This window comes from Lampetra fluviatilis, chromosome 3, assembly GCF_964198595.1.
Source record: "Lampetra fluviatilis chromosome 3, kcLamFluv1.1, whole genome shotgun sequence".
NCBI lineage: Eukaryota > Metazoa > Chordata > Hyperoartia > Petromyzontiformes > Petromyzontidae > Lampetra > Lampetra fluviatilis.
Genome location: NC_136277.1, coordinates 31,906,545 through 31,928,092, shown reverse-complemented (window position 1 = coordinate 31,928,092; position 21,548 = coordinate 31,906,545). Strand labels below are relative to the sequence as shown.

The 21,548-nt window shown below is 45.1% G+C and overlaps 1 protein-coding gene across 2 annotated transcripts in view; it reads right to left on the bottom strand.

Moving 5' to 3' along the window:
- The window catches only part of THSD4 (thrombospondin type 1 domain containing 4), a 150,184-nt gene that overhangs the window by 11,512 nt on the left and 117,124 nt on the right, over positions 1–21,548 (bottom strand). For both annotated transcript variants that reach the window (XM_078854878.1, XM_078854879.1), the window contains 5 exons: positions 15,897–16,101; positions 8,000–8,175; positions 6,849–6,954; positions 3,845–4,069; positions 1,624–1,753 (listed from right to left, as the gene is read on the bottom strand). In XM_078854878.1, the coding sequence (XP_078711004.1) occupies positions 1,624–1,753; positions 3,845–4,069; positions 6,849–6,954; positions 8,000–8,175; positions 15,897–16,101 (842 nt within the window). The remainder of the gene's footprint in view (positions 1–1,623; positions 1,754–3,844; positions 4,070–6,848; positions 6,955–7,999; positions 8,176–15,896; positions 16,102–21,548) is intronic.

Genomic DNA, 21,548 nt, shown 5'->3' with positions numbered 1-21,548 from the left:
TGATGAGGTTGGGAATATTCTGGGAGATTTGGTCAAAGGCATTCGCATACAACTATCATTATAGAGCGTCTGTCAACAACCGTGTCTCAAGAGCCTGTGCAAAACAGTGGGATATGAGCAGTCCAGGGAAAAAGGAGGTCTGTAGTTATGCTGAATATATATATTTTAAAGACCAGAAATAGTTATTTATAAGCAGAGAATAACGGAATAGTGAGCCTGAACATGAACAAGGGCACGGAGTCACCAGCAACGATGGCCAGCAGGAGAAAAATCCAGACTCGAGAACAGCAGCAGAGATGGAGAGACCTCCCACTATAATCTTGTTTTGTAAGGCTGTAAGCTATAAAAACGCCAAGTTGCAGTTGTTGAAATTAATTACCCACTCTGGCTTTGTGATACAAATAGACATTTTATTCACAATTCTCCCAGATCCCGAGAGACAGCTGTACTTATACAAAAAAAACTTTCGCACAGATTTGTTATTCATTCGTGTAAATACGTAGAACATTAACCAGATATTGTGTACAGCTAGACATACAAATCAAGCAACTTTAAAATGTAATCGCGAAGGCTTGTGTTGATGAAACTTGCTATGCTAAACAATGATATATGACATACATGCTGCTTATGTTTCATAGAGAAAAATTACGACCACAAAATACACTTCAGTTTAATCCAGAGTATTTCCTTCTAGAGGAAGTCTGATCCGAAGCAGATGTGATGTAAAAAAAATAGATTTCTGTAAAGTTGTAAATTATGATTGGGGCAGTCAGAACTTGAGAACTACCGTGGGATTTTAGGGGCCTGGCCTGGCAGTTAACGGGACCATTGGCTGAACCAGAAAATGATAGAAAGACGCCTGAAGGCATACTTTGTGCTCATTTTTGCTGCTGATTTGTGGTGAGCTGGCACGAAGGTGACAACATAAAAAAACATTGTAAATAAAAAACACTGTTGACCGCTGTTGCGCACTGAACAGTCAGGGTGGGAAGATGAGCTATTCAACCCTGGCGCCTAGGCGATTTGATGAATTGTTGCAATTCAGGGTCATGGTTCAATTCCATAATTTCATTTTTGTCACACTGCGGTAACTGCTGTGTTGAGGTGCACCACCCAGACGGAGGCCTGGAACAGCAATTATAACGAACCACAATCTACTCTGTGGAACGGGTGGAAACATCCACTCCCCGCCCCCCATCTCCCCTCACCCCCACCGCACCTGCCAGATGTTGCTCCATTCAGGGTCACACTTCACGTGAGTAATCAATTATTTGTTTTGGAATCGGTATGAATGATAGTGCCTCTAGTGGCTGCAGGGATGACGTTGAACCCGTCACGTACAACATCCACAAACCGTCGATTCTTAGAAACACGACAGAACGCACGTATCTCGTGAGGGTGCGAATTAAACATTAATAAATCTAACACGGAAGCTTTCGCGACCAATATTATAATAAAGGCTTTTTGGGTTAGGAACGCGTACAATATACCTTCTCGTGAGCAATGTCAATTGACGTTCAACTGACGCGGCATCATCATCATCATCATCGTCACTGGCACCACGACCGAATGGTGACCGTTCAATGGAGGGAGACAGGGGGTGGGGATGGGGGGGGCTCTCACAATGCGGGGCAAGGCTGAACGTTACAGGCCTCCTCCTCTTCAGGTGGCCGTGACGACGAGTCGCAGTTGGTGTCGGACACCTCCTCCTGGGTGGTGCGCCTCACACAGCGGAACACCGGCAGCTGTTTGCCTGCGGTGGGGGGGGGGGGGGAAGCAAAATGGTCGCTGGGGTTCTCTATCATCGGTCAGCCACGGTCAATAGTACTGCTAGATGAGCGCCACCCGAAGGCTTTGCCATTTCCATAATTTTATTTTAATTTTACCAGGTAAGGCCCCGCTGAGTTATGTAGCTCTTTTTTCAGAAGCGACTTGGCTGCCCACAAATGATAGCTCAATGAAGTGGCTCATCGCGTGGAAATGTGTAGAGGCCAAATACTCTAAAAGCATGTTGTTGATTCTAAATGTGAAGCGTAAAAACCGGATGACCTGCAGTGAAATCCACCTGACCACGGTGAGAGAGAGAGAGAGAGACACGCAAACTCCAAATATACAGCGGGCGTCAGGGTCGGGATCGAACCCAAGACCTCCTGGTTACCAACCAAATGATACATGGTTGTACATCCTGAAGGCATTTATTTAATAAAATATGAAATAACTTAAGCATTTTCATCGTTATCACAAAAAGGTTCTGTTTTTGGAAAATCACGTGTAAGGTGACCCCATCGATTTTGCAAATAAAATTTTAATCTAATACATAGAAACCCAATAAATGGATTTGAAACAAGTAGGGCGTTTGATTTAAAATATTGCATCGGGGCAGCTCACGTCGGCACGGCGTGTGAGGTCAGCAGCAGCAGAGAGTCAAGGGCAGAGAGTCCAAGAGGGTCAAGGGGTCAGGGAGCGATGGGTACGCGAGTGGGGCAATCGTGGACGTCCGCAGACACCACACGTGCACAGCAAAGTAAACAGCTGTTGATAATAATGTTCTCTAAATACTGTGGTGTGCTTACTATTAACTGTCATTGTTTTAACCATAAGTAGAAATAGTTTTCGCATAGCTGTGTACGTTTTTGCGATGATCATGCTATGCGTTTACATACCGTACATTCCAGACGAGAAAGCATCCCTTTTTAAAACACGTGCTTAACAATGTGCTTATACAAGCGACCAGTGGTGAATAGCATTTCTGTCTGCATTTTCTACAAACCTGCATTTGTGTAGGAGTAGTAGTAATAGTAAAACAACGATTTAGAGCCCTTTCTCAATCCACTGCTGGATGAAGGCCTCCTTCACGCCGTGTTGGTCATGGGGGTCGTTTGACCATACTTCACCACGCCGGTCAGTGTGGGTTGTGAAATGTGAAACCCAGGACTGGTTGCGCTATCGCCTGCCACTGACGTTATTCGTGACCGGGAATTGAACTCAGATCTTCGCCTTTTATACATTTGAAGGGAAACATTTTTATCAGTGAAATCAGCTTATGCGAAGCTGGTTAAATTGTTGTATTGCGCGCCGATGAGGGACGGCAATGGCTTTGGGAGGATTTCATCCAGCAGTAGATAAATCAAGGCTGATGATGAATAAAGAATTACTCTATTTTCGAAGTGTGTATGTTTGTACGACGCTGCAACAACCCCCATGAATGACATGCCACGGGGAAGACCTTAATCTGCAAAAAAGCTGCAAATCATCATAGTTATAATTCATTTATAACTGTGCAAAACATTTCTATTGAAAAAAAATGTATTTGTACGAATAAGAAAAAAAAATTTCAGTGGTCCACAAGCAAACATAAAACATGCCTCACATTTGTCTTCATGCAGAAATATGTTGGAATAGGCGGATTATAATGCAGTGTTGATGACGAATATTGTGAGATATTTATTACTTTATTTGTACTCAGTACTTTAAAATATCCTTTCACCTGGAATCAATCCGAGGATTACTTGGTATAATAATAATAACACCACCGATGGAAAAAACAGCCATTCCACACGTGTAGCCTTGGGGCCATGTGGGTGATTTGTGCAAATGTATTACTCGAACATAAGGGCTGCCTTTACTGTGTTCAGCACGGGTGAAACCAGGCCATTATTTCTAACTGAATATTTTCTTGGTCGCTTGTAAGACTGGAGGAATCGCTGGCACGCTCACGAGCAGCCTCAGCTCTAGGGGAGAAATGTGTACCAAATGTGGTGTGCCCGGCGGAAAATAAATAAATTCTGGGTTGTCGACCCGGACAAATCCGTCTGAAATCAAATTTCTGGGTGGGACGGCTCACCTCTGCCGCAGGTGGAAGAGCATTCCGTGGTGCCCACCCTCTTCCAGTTATAGTCACGGAGCCAGGGAGACGCAGGTGGCACGCCAGGCTGCCCAGGTCCCAGGTGACTGCCCGCAGGGTCCGTTGCAGTGTGGGTAACGGTCGAGTGCCCTCCTCTGCCGCCGGTGCCTCCTCCTCCTCCTCCTCCAATGGCTGAGCCCGAAAGCTGCCCGTTGTACGCCTCCTCTGCCATGCCAACATCGTTCGTAGACATGCAAAGTCAACCCGCTTGCAGTGGCAATTGGTTAAATGGGTTTTACGTGCAAACAGACGAAGCAAAGCGAAATCATGCAGCATCGCATGAATATGGCACATTTCACGCCGACCTCAATTTTGCTAGGGGTCAAGTCAGAGAGTATCTTCAATTACAGCAAATCAATTACCGTACAGAAAATGAGACGTTATGAAATGTGTTATATTAAGTGGTTGAAGTGATACTCTTTTTTAACATGAAATTATATTGCAGGTTATTATGTAACAATGTAATTTATATTCTTCACGATAACAGCTTATAAAACACGTCTCTTAAAAGTTTTGTCAAGCCATAGATTTAAAATAATTACTGCATTAGTGTATATATGTTAAACACTGGTACTCTGATGTACTTAAATGAATCTTATCCAGTATGACTTACTTATGCTATTACCAATGTGACCCTACTAGGACAAATTAGTAATAACTATGTTGAACTTCTTTCAAATCCATATGTAGCCAATTGTGCTAATTTAATGTGCGGGGGAAGGACAACAAACTAAACACAAAAAGCAGTTCTAAAGAAAAGCATTTTGAATCTACATGATTTAAAAGTGCATAGCCTCAGTGGCTTCCTAATTTTGGAAGGAAGAGCGTTCCAGACGGCCACAGAAGCACATCTGAAAGTGTACGATGTAGTCACCGTATTTGTTCGATATATAGTGAGGGAAAAAAATATTTGATCCCCTGCTGATTGTGTACGTTTGCCCACTGACAAAGAAATGATCAGTCTATGATTTTAATGGTAGGTTTATTTGAACAGTGAGAGACAGAATAACAACAACAAAATCCATAAAAACGCATATCAAAAATATTATAAATTGATTTGCATTTTAATGAGGGAAATAAGTATTTGACCCCTCTGCAAAACATGACTTAGTACTTGGTGTCAAAACCCTTGTTGGCAATCACAGAGGTCAGACGTTTCTTGCAGTTGGCCACCAGGTTTGCACACATCTCAGGAGGGATTTTCTCCCACTCCTCTTTGCAGATCTTCTCCAAGTCATTAAGGTTTCGAGGCTGACGTTTGGCAACTCGAACCTTCAGCTCCCTCCACAGATTTTCTATGGGATTAAGGTCTGGAGACTGGCTAGGCCACTCCAGGACCTTAATGTGCTTCTTCTTGAGCCACTCCTTTGTTGCCTTGGCCGTGTGTTTTGGGTCATTGTCATGCTGGAATACCCATCCACGACCCATTTTCAATGCCCTGGCTGAGGGAAGGAGGTTCTCACCCAATATTTGACGGTACATGGCCCCGCCCATCGTCCCTTTGATGCGGTGAAGTTGTCCTGTCCCCTTAGCAGAAAAACACCCCCAAAGCATAATGGGGATGGTGTTCTTGCGGTCATAGGCAGCATTCCTCCTCCTCCAAACATGGCGAGTTGAGTTGATGCCAAAGAGCTCCATTTTGGTCTCATCTGACCACAACACTTTCACCCAGTTGTCCTCTGAATCATTCAGATGTTCATTGGCAAACTTCAGACGGGCATGTATATATGCTTTCTTGAGCAGGGGGACCTTGCGAGCGCTGCAGGATTTCAGTCGTTCACGGCGTAGTGTGTTACCAACTGTTTTCTTGGTGACTATGGTCCCAGCTGCCTTGAGATCATTGACAAGATCCTCCCGTGTAGTTCTGGGCTGATTCCTCACCGTTCTCATGATCATTGCAACTCCACGAGGTTAGATCTTGCATGGAGCCCCAGACCGAGGGAGATTGACAGTTCTTTTGTGTTTCTTCCATTTGCGAATAATCGCACCAACTGTTGTCACCTTCTCACCAAGCTGCTTGGCGATGGTCTTGTAGCCCATTCCAGCCTTGTGTAGGTCTACAATCTTGTCCCTGACATCCTTGGAGAGCTCTTTGGTCTTGGCCATGGTGGAGAGTTTGGAATCTGATTGATTGCTTCTGTGAACAGGTGTCTTTTATACAGGTAACAAACTGAGATTAGGAGTACTCTCTTTAAGAGTGTGCTCCTAATCTCAGCTCGTTACCTGCATAAACGACACCTGGGAGCCAGAAATCTTTCTGATTGAGAGGGGGTCAAATACTTATTTTCTTCATTAAAATGCAAATCAATTTATAACATTTTTGACATGCGTTTTTTTGGATTTTTTTGTTGTTATTCTGTCTCTCACTGTTCAAATAAACCTACCATTAAAATTATAGACTGATCATTTCTTTGTCAGTGGGCAAACGTACAAAATCAGCAGGGGATCAAATACTATTTTCCCTCACTGTACTGTACAGCCCTTTGTCAATTCACTGCTGGATGAAGGCCACTCCACACTGCATCACTGCATCATTTGTGGGTGTTGTTTGATCATACATGCCAGTCAGCGTAGGTCGGTTCAGATATCACGCACAACTGTTGTTAGCCGCGGCCGGAAATCAAACTCTGGTCGACAGATTCAGTGTGGTGCTCTAACTAATGCGCTACCGCTCCCCCAGTAACTTCCTATTTTAGTGACATGTAAAATGCTATTGCAACAAAAAAACATCACAAAAGTCATGCCAAATGACACTGTTAAAATCCAAATGTTACGAAAATATATCCACATTCTGTACAGTGAGAGCCCGCGTGCCAAGATTATGACTCTTTGCATTTTTCGTCATCCTTACCGCCGTTGCAAGCCCCCCTCCTCCCGCCCCCAGAACATATATATATTTATAATTAACTGCTTATGGGAAGTTTATAAGTGCTGGCGTGCTCACCCAAATTGTGATTGGGCGGATTCGGGTCCAGCTGGCTGCTCACCACATTATCTGAAGGCAGTACGTACTCGAAGTGAACCCCGGGGTTCGACTGCTGGTAGATCATCTGTTGAAGTGGAGCAGCACAATTACAAACCACATAGCATACGAAGCGTCTATAAACACCGCTCATCCTGTGACTGCAGAAGCGCTTGCTTGTGTAAGCATCCTGCCGTTTAGTCTGAGCGACGTCTTGGCATTTGGTTGGGAGCCAGAGAAATGTTTTGTGGATCTCTGTTTGTGGCTTACGTAAACACAAGTAGAGCATAGCGGAGCATCGGCAATTATAAAAGTGCCCTCTTCAGGGATTGTTTGCTTTTTAAAACATTTTACAACGTACATTTACGGCACAAAATAAAACATTGAAATGGGCGTATGCACCCACACGATCATGGTGCAATGCAAAGTGCCCTCTCTGTATTGTGATACGGTTAAACGAACACGTCGTTTTACAAGGAACATGAGTCCGTCCAGGCAAATCGCTGCAAGTGTACCTTAGGGCATAACGAGTAAATCTGCAAAAGTTACATCTGGCCTTTCCGATAATCTGCATTGCAATATCCATATAAACAGTAGTTAAATTTCCCGTAATGACAAAAATATATCCAATCTTAACTGAAAGACGAAGTCAAAAGATGCGGTGGAATGAACCGGAAACACGCATCAATCATAAGTCACTTGAATCAGCAGGCTATGCGATGAATTAATGCACCCACAAATCATTTTTTTAAAAGTGTGTGGGAGGGAACCAGAGCACACTGGATAAAAACCACACCACGATTAGCACGGTTGGTTACGTACGGTGCAGAAGAAGTTCAACATACGTACAGACGAACAAATACAGGGTGCTTAAAAAATATGTTAACACTTCTGAGACTTTGCAACAATACCACGACAAATGTGCCTCCGGGCTCTGGAGACCACCTGGAGAAGATTCCAGGCACGTGTTGACAATGACAGTGAACAAGTGGTGGCTCTTTTTTGAAGCTATTAACATACATTAGTTATGTTACAGCGTATTATCTGTTCTTTTTCCGTTAAAAACGATCATCCCACGTAAGTGTGAACATATTTTTGAAGCACCCTGTATAACACAAACGAATGCAACTTACAAAGACGTCCAGCACGTCAGTCGTTGGCCCGTCGGCGATGAAGGATTCACCGGCGGTGCTGCTAATCTCGTTCGGTCGTTTGTACATAAACATCGTCCCCGCGGCCTCGTATTTTCCTGGCCGGTCGATGGCCCAGTTCCCGTTAATGATGGACTGTCCAGCGTGACTCCTCAGGGCTGGCAGAAAAGGTAATGCAAGCAAAGTATGCATTAGAGCGCTCAAACACACGCGCCGCATTATGACTTGACAAAATTCTGTCGGTGCGTTTGCTCAAGGGAAGCAATACCTCGATTCAGCACGCGAGAAAAAATCCAACCTCTAGATCCCTTATAACCGAGCTCAGTAGAAGTCCACATATGCACTTCCAAGAGGCAATCAATTTTCCCTGCATGCCATATAACAGGTCGCTTAATGACTGTGACCTTCATCGGTCAAAGCAACGGGTATCTCCTTTCAGATGCACCCAGGATTACCAGCTGTGGAACAATGTTACATCTCCAAGGCACTATGAATGAAGTTCTCAGGTCTATTGAAGCATCCCACACAAAAGCTGGCGGGCACAAACACTGCACGTTCTAAGGACCCACGTTGGCACTTTGATGGATGGTCACTCCACGCAGCCATGGATCTGCTTGTGCAAACAACCGAAAAAGAGGCACTGGAAAAAGCAAACGATGCATGCGGCTGGACATTAATAAGGCAGATGGACATGACCCCCGTTCGCATTTATTATACGGTACCAAAAAGGACCCCTCGCCGAGCGGCCTGTGGCCTTATGGCGGTGGGGTCAAAGGTCAACACCGTGGGGTTTTTTTTCCCGGCTTTGTTTCCACTGCCGCTGAGCCTATGAGTTATAAAGATCAGGTGCGTCCCGCGCCGCAAATGCATTGCGGACGCGCGTGAGATGGCGACACGTCAGCAGAGCCTTTTAAGAAGCCTGAGAAAACGGCGGCTTTAAAAAATAACGGGAGATTATTCACAGGGCTAAAGCGAACAGCAGTCCATTGTGGAAGGAAAAAAAACCCCACCACCCCATCTGGAATCGTAGCACGGCCACGACACAGCACTGCCAGCCTTCAGCAAAAAGAATGCGACTCGGCGCACAATTCCGGACGGCCGTCTCGCTCACGCGTGCCGAGAGCCGCCCCGCTTTCAATGACTGAATTTGTCAGTGCTGCGGGACGCAATGGAAGCACCCCGGTGGGGGGGGGGGGGGGGGGCTTGCGGTGACCTTCGGCGTGACGAGAGGGGGCCACGCTGCGAGTGGCTCAGCACGGCCGTGGCGGCGTGACAAGTGATGGATGGGCCCTTCACCCTCGCCCTGCTCCGGCTTTGTCTCTTTTGCCGTCAAGCCATCCAACAAAAAAGCTTAGACGAAATGCTCGGAGCTGTGTCTGTCAGTCGGGCCACCACCAGTTAGCCCTGTCACTGAACAGCTGTTTAAAAGTGAAGACGAACACGAACCCCCCCCCACACTGACGGAGCTGTGGCTGTCGTGCAGTGACACTGGTTAGCCCTGTCAGGGGACAGCTGTAATGGTGGCAGACAGTAGATAAATCTTGGCAGAGCTTTACACCGGACTGCACTGCACCAGGAGCCGATGGTGTGAATGTGAATGCACAGCAGGTGGACATTCCGTAGGTTTGTTGAGGGGCTGGTGGGGGGGGGGGCGAAGGGGGGGGGTACAGCAAGCAGAAGGTCACCCATTCCCTGTCCGCTTGCTCCAGCCAGCAGCGGCAGCAGCCACCTCCCCAAAAGTGAAAAAAAAATGTTGAGCTCTTTATGTGCAAAGTATTTCAAGGAAGGCATTCAAGACAGCTGACAAGTGTTTTTTTGTGCAAAATTGACTTAATGCCAGTTTTTCCAGCGAGGAATTTTTGAACGCTAACACAAGGAAAGAGAGAGAGAGAGAAGAAAGCAAAGCATTTCTAGAAAAATATGTATCTGTTCCGTCTAGATGACACTATGTGTTATATAAAATACAGTCAAAACGCATTAAGCACGTGTTACCGATTAATGTTTGTGAGAATGACGGCAGTGCTGTGGCTTCGCAAGCCCCTGCTGTCTCTGTCGTCTTCAATCGTTTAGGAATGAAACTCCAAAGAGAAAGCGATGCCAGGATATTTAGGTGGGTTTTCAATCTCCGTCTTTACACATTAGCCATGGAATATAAAATGTGCATGAATCGTCAAGCCTGCAAAAAATAAATGAAACAATGCATGCGGGAGCAGGCGCACACTTTTAATGCCTCATTGCAAAAACTGTCTTGACTCCTCTTGTGAATGCATAAGCCATGCACTGCACTCCAACTAAGGAAGTAACGATTTACCTCCCTCCACCCATCACAATTCAATGACTTGGTCCGACTCGGGAAATTATCTTTTTGCCATTACACTCAATGTAATGTGCCCCGCGGCTGTAGAGTTTACGTAAACCAGTCACGCACAACACATTCCACGATAAAATAATCGATTCTCAAGCGCACAATCGGATGGATGTGTCGAGCGCATAAAAAATCGATTTCAACCGACGAAACGTTGCGTTGTTGCCTGCTCTACAGCGCTAATACTCCGGACTTCAACGAACAGCCTTGGCAATACAGAGTGGCGAAAGGCACAGAGGGGGCTGCTGGTGGCAGTGTTAATAATTCCACCTGATATAGGAGTCAGAGCGCAGGGCATGACAGGAGGTTAACTGAGAAGCCAAGAGCAAGCCCTTTCCCATGAACTCAGTTCAGTACTTGGCACCTCTCCCTAATCCAGTCCATCCACACTCAGCACCTCCTCGCAAAGTGCAATCAGTCATCTGATCTCTCGCCATCCCGCTGCTCCTCAAGACACTCAATGCCAACATTAATTTTCCAAACACATAAATACCAAGCGGCTTTCCTAATGAGCAATTTCATCGACTGTTGGACGACCCTTTTTGTACCGTGTATATAATGTTTAACTTTTTTTGAGACCCAAATAATAACTGTTCATGAATTCAACGAAGACAAAAAAAATCGTTACCAAACTACAAAGTGCCGCACAGTTGTTATAAACCAAATGCGCAGAGAACTAAATCAGCAGTTAGAGAACTAACTGCTTATTTAAGTGACTAGGAATTTGAAAATGTATTAAAAGATTTAAACAGGGGGAAAAAATACTTAAGACTCACAAAACAAACTTGTTATTATTATACATAGATCGCAAAGCTCCTGGGGATGAGGGCTTTGTCCAAAAAGGCAAAATAAAGCCATTGATCTCGTTCAAACACAAGCGAAGGTCACGGGCTCCCGAGGCCACCCCATCGGAGTTTAGGTCGACAGAGTCTGATCCCTCAAATTAAAAGCGTGCGGACAAAACAACAGCTAGAGGAGCCACACTCCTTACGTTGTCATATTCATCAGCGTCTGCTCGCATGTAGCCGGCGGGACATCTAAGGTCAACACCTGCATACCAATCAATTTTCTGACATGGTTCTTTTTCGACGATGTTTCTATCAAGGTCGTGTTCTCGGTCGCCGTGCGACATTCGATTTTGTTTGTCTCGCTCAAGAGTAGAATATGGCCAACATCGGTATCGCCTTCCTGTCCAGCCTCATTACAGAGACCGCTGGGTCCCAAGAACTTACAGCAGCAGCAGCAGTCCTCTATTGTTGGCTATCATCGCATCCCATCTATCACGAAAGTGCCGTCTCGTTCATCTCCATGCTTCTGCCTCTCACACTCCATCAGTCCATCTGTTCTATTTTAGATTTAAAATTATTGCGAGCGGTGGTACTCTGAACCGCAATACCTATTTAACTTTCCCAATGCAATACACTATACCTGTTGGTGGGTCTTGCCGTAATATTGCTGCATAAATACATCACCCACTGATATGAATAGCCATGCAGTATGTATATACCAGATAGGAGCTATTTCTCTGAATTGCAGGATACATACATGCATAAACACTATCTTGCTTTTGAACAGTGAGTGAATTTGATAATGGCATTACAAGGCATTGTTGTACTGTGTGTACGTTGAACTTCTTTGGCACCGTACGTAGCCTACCGTGCTAATCGGAGGTGCGGGAGGAAGGACAACAAACTACGAAAAATGTTCCCCATGATCTTGGTATCGCGTAATACTTGCAGTATTGGAAACAATGTCGCAAACTGGCTATCCCAAGACGTCACTTGGACTTGACAATAGAGTTCATGCCAGGCCAATTTAGTGAAGTCAAATAAATGTGCAGCTCAAATGAGCAATGAGGTGGTGGATTTGAAGTTTTCGTGACTGCAAGGATTCATACTCTTTGGGTTTTTTCTGTAAAGTCACGTCGCTAAAAAAAAAGCATTTATTTATTTTTCACCTACGTGACTTTACTGAAAAAAAAACAAAGAGAATGAGGTGGTGCTTGTCTCCCATTTACCGCCCTGAGCCAGTGGTGGAAATTCCACATTCCAATGACGAGTCTATCCATGAGACAGGCACCGTAGACTTGCCAACAAATTGGTACTTATTTTGTATCGGCCAGAGAGGGATGATGGGCTGAATCAACGCCACATTCAGGGTTTGAACTCGCAACTTTCCAATTGCAGGCCTCTCGCTCTACTGCCGAGGCACCTGATTGGATTGTCAATGTGTATCAGCTTTTGTTCTAGCTGGCAGTCAAAGAAAGCCAGTTTGTGCGTGTGAAGAATGCTTAATCTGAACTAAATGCCACACGGATGACTGATATTGCAATTATGAGAAAAAGTATCACTCCTAATTAATCCATTCAGAGCTTTGTCATGCATTGAGAAACATATGCAACAGCAGAGAACCGTCTGCAGTCAGTTAATCGTTAACTCTGCTATAATTGGATCCATGGCCCAGCACTGCATAAGTGCAATGCTGTGAAATGGTCAGCCGAATCTTTTGCGGTGGGGTAAAGTGTGGGTACACCCAGACACTTCACACGCTGTGTGCAATGGGACATTTGTTCAGCCTCTCTCTGAAACGGCATGCTCGCATGCAGCGGCAGGCGAACGTTGTGCGCAAGGCAAAATGTTATCTTTTAATTGTCCTGTAATTAAAATCTAATGGATATTATGCGGCGGCAATAGCTAATAACTGACTATGTTGAACCAATGTTCACGAATGCTAATGTTAACATTAATCAACTCATATGTAGATGCTAAGCAGATTATAATATCCCAGGACCATGACACATGGCAATGGCTTGGAGAGGCCTCCATCCAGCTCTGGTTGATAATGGTTGATGATGAAATGTTAACCCTCATGTCATTGTCCACAGGTAAATTATATCACTTAGGAATCGTCAGTCAATGTGTGACAGCTGCAATGTTCGATCAGCTTCGATACATGCTCTGTTAACAAAATAACAAACTGTAACGATCTATATGCAATAGCGTGGTGCATCACAATAACATTCAGAATGTTAACGGATGGCTCACACATACTTCATGACATACCCCCACATTAAATCATGATCTAATACAACCACGATAAGTCATTCGTGACGAATATATATAAAATATAATTAGCGATGTGTCACTGTAGCTCATGGGAGGAAAGAAAAAGAATAAAAATAAAATGTTAAAGCTCATTACCAAAATTCACGAAATGCACAAATGTAGCGGATCTCTGTAAATCATTCCAAATTGAAATAGGGCCAAGTATATTGCCTTGTTAACGACCCACTAATGAACGTGTAAATCTTAGCTGGGCAACAACAAAAAGCTCCCATAACTGCAGCGACACTTAATAATAAAAACTCCACGTCGACATATTGATTGCCGTTGCCTCCACAGTGTTACTGGCGCAGCGCAGTCGACTGCTCCGACGCTTGGAGAGGTCCGTGGCAGAGGGACGAGCACGCCACTACACTGAACAAGAAGAAGATGATGATGCAGCATTTCTAAACCATTATTACTGAACTCAAAAAAATCCATTAACAGCTATTTATATACGTGTGTATATTTTATTTATCTCTCTCTCTGATGTGTTTTCGAGTTGGACCGCATGTTGTCCGGCACAATGCTCGACATTTCATTGAAGGTGCTGGGTGCTTGTTTAAGCAACTGACATCAATTCACGCTCCGCTTGGCTTTGATCTCCCAAGAAACCTGTGGTGCTCGATCAGCTGCTTTCAGAAGAAAGCGAATGGTCGCTGTGCACACCTCTTCGTCAAGCGGGACGGCGTTACAGGCGATCCGCGGTATGAAAGATGACCCAAACAGTGCAAGTGACTGAGGCCACCCAAGCCAAATAAGGGACCATATTTCTAGGCCCGCTCGCCGGCACGCTACTCCCGAAGCTATCATCACAGGGCTCACAAACTTAAACCTGGACCTATAATTTACACGTACTTGCCATGCGCTATATAAAATAAAAAAAATCACATCGAACAACACATGGTACAGCACATGGTACAACTCGAAAACACATCAAATGTGAAAACCTACGCTGTAGTTTACATATGTATATAATAATAAAATCGGTGAATCAAGTCATGGGCGTAGATCACATATTTATACACATAGTTTAATATACGCTCACACAACATCCCACCCCGCTTTTTGATTATGCACTTCACCCTTTCCCCGTAAATTATGTAAACTGCCATCATCGGCGTAAGCGCCTATAATATTGCTGAACGGAAAAGATTTTCAAACTGAGTGTAATGTTTACAGCTATATTTATGTTCCTTTAAGCCCGAAGTTACTAATGGCACATATTCAGGTGTTTCCATTTAATTAAGAGTTGCTTCCAGGGGGTTCTTCATTACTTCGGATTTTCTCATGAACTGTGCCAGAAATTGGCTTCCCAGGTTCACATTTCATTGCCTGCAAAATTGCACAACGATTGCTCCACCAGAAGGGGCCAGGTCTTAAATAGGCTCCACATGTCTCTTGAGCCAGCCCTGCCCCACTTTCATTTACCATTAAAAAAAAAAATTCGAGCTATTGTGAGCAGTGGCTAGAGATGCAATTGCCGCTCAATTTGGAAACTTTAGTTCCCTTTTTAAAAACGGGTTATTTGGATGAGGTTTTTTTTTTGCACGGTAAAATAAATGGTCCGTTTAAGCCAGCCTCAAAGTTTTATTTAAGTCCAGCTTGTGAAATCAGTTGTAAACGCTGTGGATGTGAATTTTCATCACTGTCGGGAGGGTGAGCCCCACCAAGCTGAAGGGCCTCATTTGTTCCGTAACTTTCGGCATCTCTACGGATCGAGTTACTAAGTAGCACGTGGATCATTAAGAAGGCTGCTCACAGTGGTCGTTCAACTGCGACGAATGCAGTTGCAGCACAACGATGAATAATTTTAAGTCGGAATTCGCACTTCTCTTAAAGTTGCTTCTGGCGGGTCTGCAATGATTATGCTTAAAATGCATGTAAATTCTATCGGTCAAATTACAGATTCATCAATCAATCTTTATTTTATAGCACACCCCCACATGAATAAAGGTTTCTTGGAGTGCTTTACATATGTAAAAACTGCACAATTGCCCTACACTTAAAATAAATAAAACTCAAGAAATTTTGCTGAAAATCTCAACACAGCATTGCTGGAATTCTAACCTAAATTCTTGGCTGATATTATTATCCACCGACCTCAGCCAGTGAAAAAGAAACACCGCAAATTTAAACCACGCGAAGAAAATCAAACAACGGCACCCGCTGGATGCGAATCGTTTCCCGATTCTCCTTGCAAAGGGGACATCTGATCCCACGGGGGGGGAGGCGGGGGGGGCAGGCTCTTGACTCATCCTAAGAAAAGAAAGTGATTGATTGACGGTTTGACCCGAGATACAACGAGTCGAGCGTACACAATGGAAGCAAGGGAGAACAGGATGACCAGCGCGTGCGGAAGGTCGCACGTGCCGCGTAGCGACGCCCGTGCGGGCTTGCAAGGCACTCTCACCGAGGTAGTTCCTGCTCTTGCTCATCTCGGTGATGTTGATCTTGATGGCGCCCTTGGGGATCTCCAGGATCTTGTGGTAGCCCACGGAGGTGGCCGAGCGCTTGTACACGCCTGAGACCACCTTGCAGGCGGTGTTGTCCCCTCCGCACACGCCGCACTTGTCCACCACGTTGTCCGAGCCCAGGATCCCGTCACAACCCACCGTCTGCACGCGGCGCCACGTGTCCGTGCGAGAAAGGCGACGGACGGGAGAGAGAGAGAGAGAGAAAGAGGTTGCCACTGTTATAAATAGATGTCGATGTTTAATAATATCATCAACAACAAAGTAGGAGGGGATATGCTAAATGTGAAGAATATGAAGACCTCCTGTTGACGGCAGCATTGATGTAGAAAAATGACGTTACTCCGGAAAATGTCAGATACCAAGCCATAAACACACACACAAAGCTGCATGTGATTATTATAATTGTACAGCCCTTTGTCAACCTGCTGCTGGATGAAGGTCCACTCTGCCATGTCAGTCATTGGGGTTGTATGACAATACTTCACAATGCTGGTCAGCGTAGGTTGGTGGGTCCAGAACCGGTTGAGATATCACTCGCCTCTGATGCTAGCCGTGGCCAGGGATAAAACTCAGTTTGCTGGTTGGTGTTCACTCAGCCCATCATCCCTTTTTTAGGTCAGTAAAATGAGCACCACTTAGTGAGGCAGTCAACATTGGCTCACCCTGTGGGTAGACACACCACTGACATGAGAATGTGGAATTTCCACCTCTGCCTTAGGGGTGTAAACAAGAAATGAGCACTGCCTCAAGGTCTCTTGAGCAGGAAATCGCCGACTTCTTGACTTTTTGACTGGAAGCTAAAAACAACGCACATGACTTCTAACATTGCACAAAAAATTCATGTAAAAATTATAAGTGAAAACAATAAACATATCGTTTTGCATGCAAAACGGGGGGGGGGGGGGTGGGGACAAGGATGGCAAATTATACAAAGGAGCGTGTTTGCGCAGATTTTTGGGATGATAAGGCATGCTAGCCGTGCAGGGAGAAGCGGGAAGGAATTACAGCCCTCGGGCTCTGTTTATCTTGGAAAGCATGTCTTCCCCCCCCCCTAGAGTTAGAGAAAACAATTGGAAATTAAACTACCAGAGATCACCGAGTTGACCTCTATGGATATTGAAGGGGTGGGGGGGGGCAAGGTCGATGAAGAAACATGTCAAAAGACAAGCGAGGTAAACAGATGCTTGTCTCCTTCTCACTGAATATCTGATCCAACCAGATACGTTCGACCAACAGTGTGCCCTTGGGTACTGTGTCTGGTTTGTCATGTCTCGCGGAACATTCATCTGCCAAATGAACTTCAGAATCACACTGGAGGAGGAATCCGATGAGCTATAAAGCTCTTTGTTCACAGATGTCCAGAAGGGGCACGGGGTAAGAACGTTGCAACTGTGGGGCTGTCTGCTACATTTGAGACACTGAAGTTGACAAGCAACATACTATGCGTTTAAGCATATCGGTACCTGAATGTTCAAAAAAAATATTTAAGAACTGTCTGCTCATTAATATGTTGCCATCATTGTGAGAGTGGAGCAACGGCGAAGCGGTTGGCGTACTGCTCACCCAATCGGTGGGCATGAGGGCCTGGCTCCAGCGATACCTGAAACGGGTCCAGAATTGCCCCCGTCGCCCAACCAGCACAAACCAGCTGGGTGAAGTATGGTCAAGCATCCGTCCTGACTAAAAAAAGCGTGGAGAGGCCTTCGCCCCAAAAAAATGTTTGTAAAATGAAGCAGCAGTTCACATTTCACAAATTATTTCAGCACAAAACTGTTTACAAAGCAGCGCGGTGTGAGCGCGGTTGCTTAATACTGGTCGGCAGTGCGCTAATTTCACGCGATAATTGCCCAAAATCTCCTATTTCGAGTGTAACAAAACGTCCTCTGGATGGGTGAGTCATCGCACGAGGCCGGCAAGCCGGTGAGCATGACAACGTGACGCACGCCGGGACGTAAATGCCTGTTGACCCTCGTGCAGGTGATGGAGAGACGGGGACACTTGGGAATGGTCAGGTCAGTTGTAAATGGGCAACGACGTAACGGGCACGGGGTGGGGGGAGGGGGGGTCAGTAAAATGCCAGGTCTGATTTCGAAAACATTATTATAACCTGAGGTCGGTCGGTCGGTCGGATGATAGGGAAGTCAGACCTCAACAGGGCAATTGATCCCATTAAAAAGGGGCTCATATTGCCGATCAATGAAGGAGGAAGCAGCTCCGTTCATTTATCGAGACGGGTGAGTGCGTTGCTACCATCGTTTAACTAGTCATTACTTTAGGCCGCGTAAAAAAGCAACACTAATAAGAAAAAATCCCCGCGCCAAAATAACGAAAATGTCTACTCTAATCGGGACGAATTCGCGTTCTATTCCACTACATCTGACAAATCATCAAACCTGGAATCCATATCGAGTGCGACAACACCGTAAACGCTAGGACTTCATCGACGTCGAATACATTTTCTTGACTGCTTTGCAATAGATCGTTAGAAGGATCGTAAATCACGTTAAACGTTAGTTTGTTTCCTGTTACAACTAGCAAAAGAATGTGAATACAAATTTTTGATGAAAAGGCTAATAATTAAATACTATGCAATCAGCAAAACAAATCTACTAATATGCAGATTTTTCTCTCTCAATGATAATACATATTATTGTCCTTGCATTTTTGCCAATAACTATGATTTCCGGTGGATAATACACAAGCACTCCACGTTAGATATACGAGATTATTATCCTAACCCTTTTGGAAATTTTGAGTAAAGTACACATCCTCTTAAAGCGTCAGGTTTTGTTTTGGTGATATTCCATGGACCAAACAACACCATTGGTTATCCCGCTGTGTGCTTTTTGTTCAGTAGGGCCTCACTATAAATCGGATGCCACATATCTGATGTTCTACTTGCAAAGTGACGTTTGGCCAAAATTAATCTGCCTTGCCCTACAGGTCAGACAAGCCAACGGGTCTTTCGAGCCTGGAGGGTCAGTCTGCCGAGCAAATATGCCCTCTACTGGGCATCTAAGGTATAGCAGAGTAATGCCGCGTACCCTCAATAACCTTACACCTCAACAAGTGGCATCGGATATCCAGAAGATAAGCACACCCCTTGGAAGCAAGGCGAGATGTGTTTATAACTTAAGTATGCTTGTATCAGAAGTTCTCCCGCCCCCCCTCCACCAATGTAATGCAAGGGTGCGCTGCTTATATCAGAACTGTGCTTAGAACAGGTGCAGAACCGGCCCTAGACCTTTGGGGGCCCTAAGCAAAATTTGGCTGGAGGCCCCTTTGATGTATGATTTTTTTCACCCACTAGCTAGTAGTGACTCTAGGGGGCCCTCTGCTGGCCACGGGGCCCTTTGCAATTGCAAGGGTCGCTTAGTGGCTGGGCCGGCTCTGAACAGGTGTGCTTATATCCAGCTTCCAACGTAATAATGAACACAAAATAATTATACTCCTAGGTTTTTTCGGTAAAGTCACTTGATACAGTAAATCTAGCTGTGACGGTCCCACCTGATGACGGAGACTTGTGTTGCCCCCGAAACGTCGTGATTTATTATTTTATTTTGTTTCTATTAATTTTATTTTTTACCTACGTGACTTTACCGAAAAAACCTAAAGTATGAATCCTTGCAGTCACGAAAGCTTCAAATCTAGAACAAAATAATTACTCAGCCCTTGTCAGTTTACTGCTGGATGAAGGGCTCGTGATGCCATAATGGTCATTGGGAGTATTTTTTTAACCACACTTCAATCGCACTGGGCAGGCGGGGGGAGAGTTTTAAGAAAAACACTCGCGGCTGTTGTTAGCCGTGACCAGCTTGTCGAACTCATAGCGCAGTGCTAATTACTGCAGCACCGCCCCTCCCCCCTTATATCCACTTTAGTTATATGAAGTATGTAGCACCGGCCTTTCTACCTGAGCTCTAATTAGACATTGCTGTGCGTCTCACGAGAGCCACGCTCGAGATGGTTCGTTTCTTGTGAGATTGGCGTTTGTTTTATGACCACTTCAGCATTTGTTTCTTGCTGTGGTTGTCCCAACTGATGACGGACGCTTGTGTTGCGCCCGAAACGTCGCAATGTATTATTTTATTTATATTATTATTTCTATGATTATAATTGTTTATTATTCTTTTTATTATTTATTTTTATTACTTTTTTTGCCTACGTGACTTTACAGAAAAAAACCTAAGAGTACGAATCCTTGCAGTCACGAAAGCTTCAAGTCTAGAATTTGTTTGTTTTATTCTCACGAGTGCCAGCACGTCGTGCAGCATGTTTATGTGGAAACCCACGGAAGTGGCACCAGCACCAGCAGCAGCAGCAGCGGCCAGGGCAGACTCCTGCACCGAGTCTGATGAAACCGAACCACCCTCCTCTTGATAATGTTCGCACGCCGTGGGGCATGGCTGGTTGTGTCCATATGCGGAGGCATGTAGAAAGCGGTGGGCCCAGTGACCGGCGCTCTGTCCTCCGAAACCGGTCAAACTCGAGTTCGATTCGCGCGAACAGACAACATGGGTGGTGAATATCTCAGACCGGTCCCGGGTGTCGCCTAGGTCGACTCGGCCTTGAACGGGCGCCTGCTTGCGGCGTGTGGTTTGGCCGCACTGCCGCCCCCTCGACGTGGAGCGATTGCTCTTTAAGGTGCTCGCTGACAGAATAGATGCGGGTTTATTGCGGGGGAAAGAATAAGGGAAGTGGTAAAAAAAAACTTTGTAAAAGCAAGGTACTAAAAAAGAACATTGTGGCAACGTAACGCAATATCGGCGTCATCTGTGTCACACTGATATTGCGTTACATCAAAATAGAACAGATGCATTCGCATTACGATCTCTACTCTACGCTGAAAGATAACGGTACAAACGCGAGTGTGCTTCTATTTTTAATAGACACATCCATTGGAATGTACTCTTTTTCAATACATAAAGTGCGTAAATATATACACACGTACACAACCATATGCGCAATTATTTTAATTTAAAGCGTTCCCTGGAACTTAGACCGCATACCTGAATATGTATGAGCTGCACGTGGGGAATAAAGACAACATTAATTTGAGCTCGCAGCATTCTCGGGCGAATTGTTCAAGACTTGAAAACAGGCCTCAAAAGTCTAATCGCATAAGAGTTAAATCGTTTCAAGTATTTAGCATCATTTGCATTCAATGTATACATTATTAATTGTGCATAGTTTCATGCATTCCGCACCCGCAATTGTTTTGGTACATTTCGCACAAGTGGGTTTTCAAAGGTATTCTCAAATATCTAACTGCACAAGCTGCGCCTGAATGGCATTTGTTTTCCAAACCAACAGGCGGTTTCAACGGGAACGTCCTGTAAGCAGTCTCTTGTGCATCTCTCGTCGTAACCCTTGTGCATGGCTCATCGTAACCCATGCAACGCAAGGATTCGGCAAGCATATATCAACTGCGCCCAAACACGCGCGGGCGTTATTTTCGTCCGAGCTACCTGCTGCGTAACCCACACCTCGCGTGTTACCGCGCAAGGTAACCACGACTCGTTGACATCGAGCCAAGGCACCGCCGAATAACGGACCCCAAACTCTCTTGAAGCGCAAGCGGAGGGGGG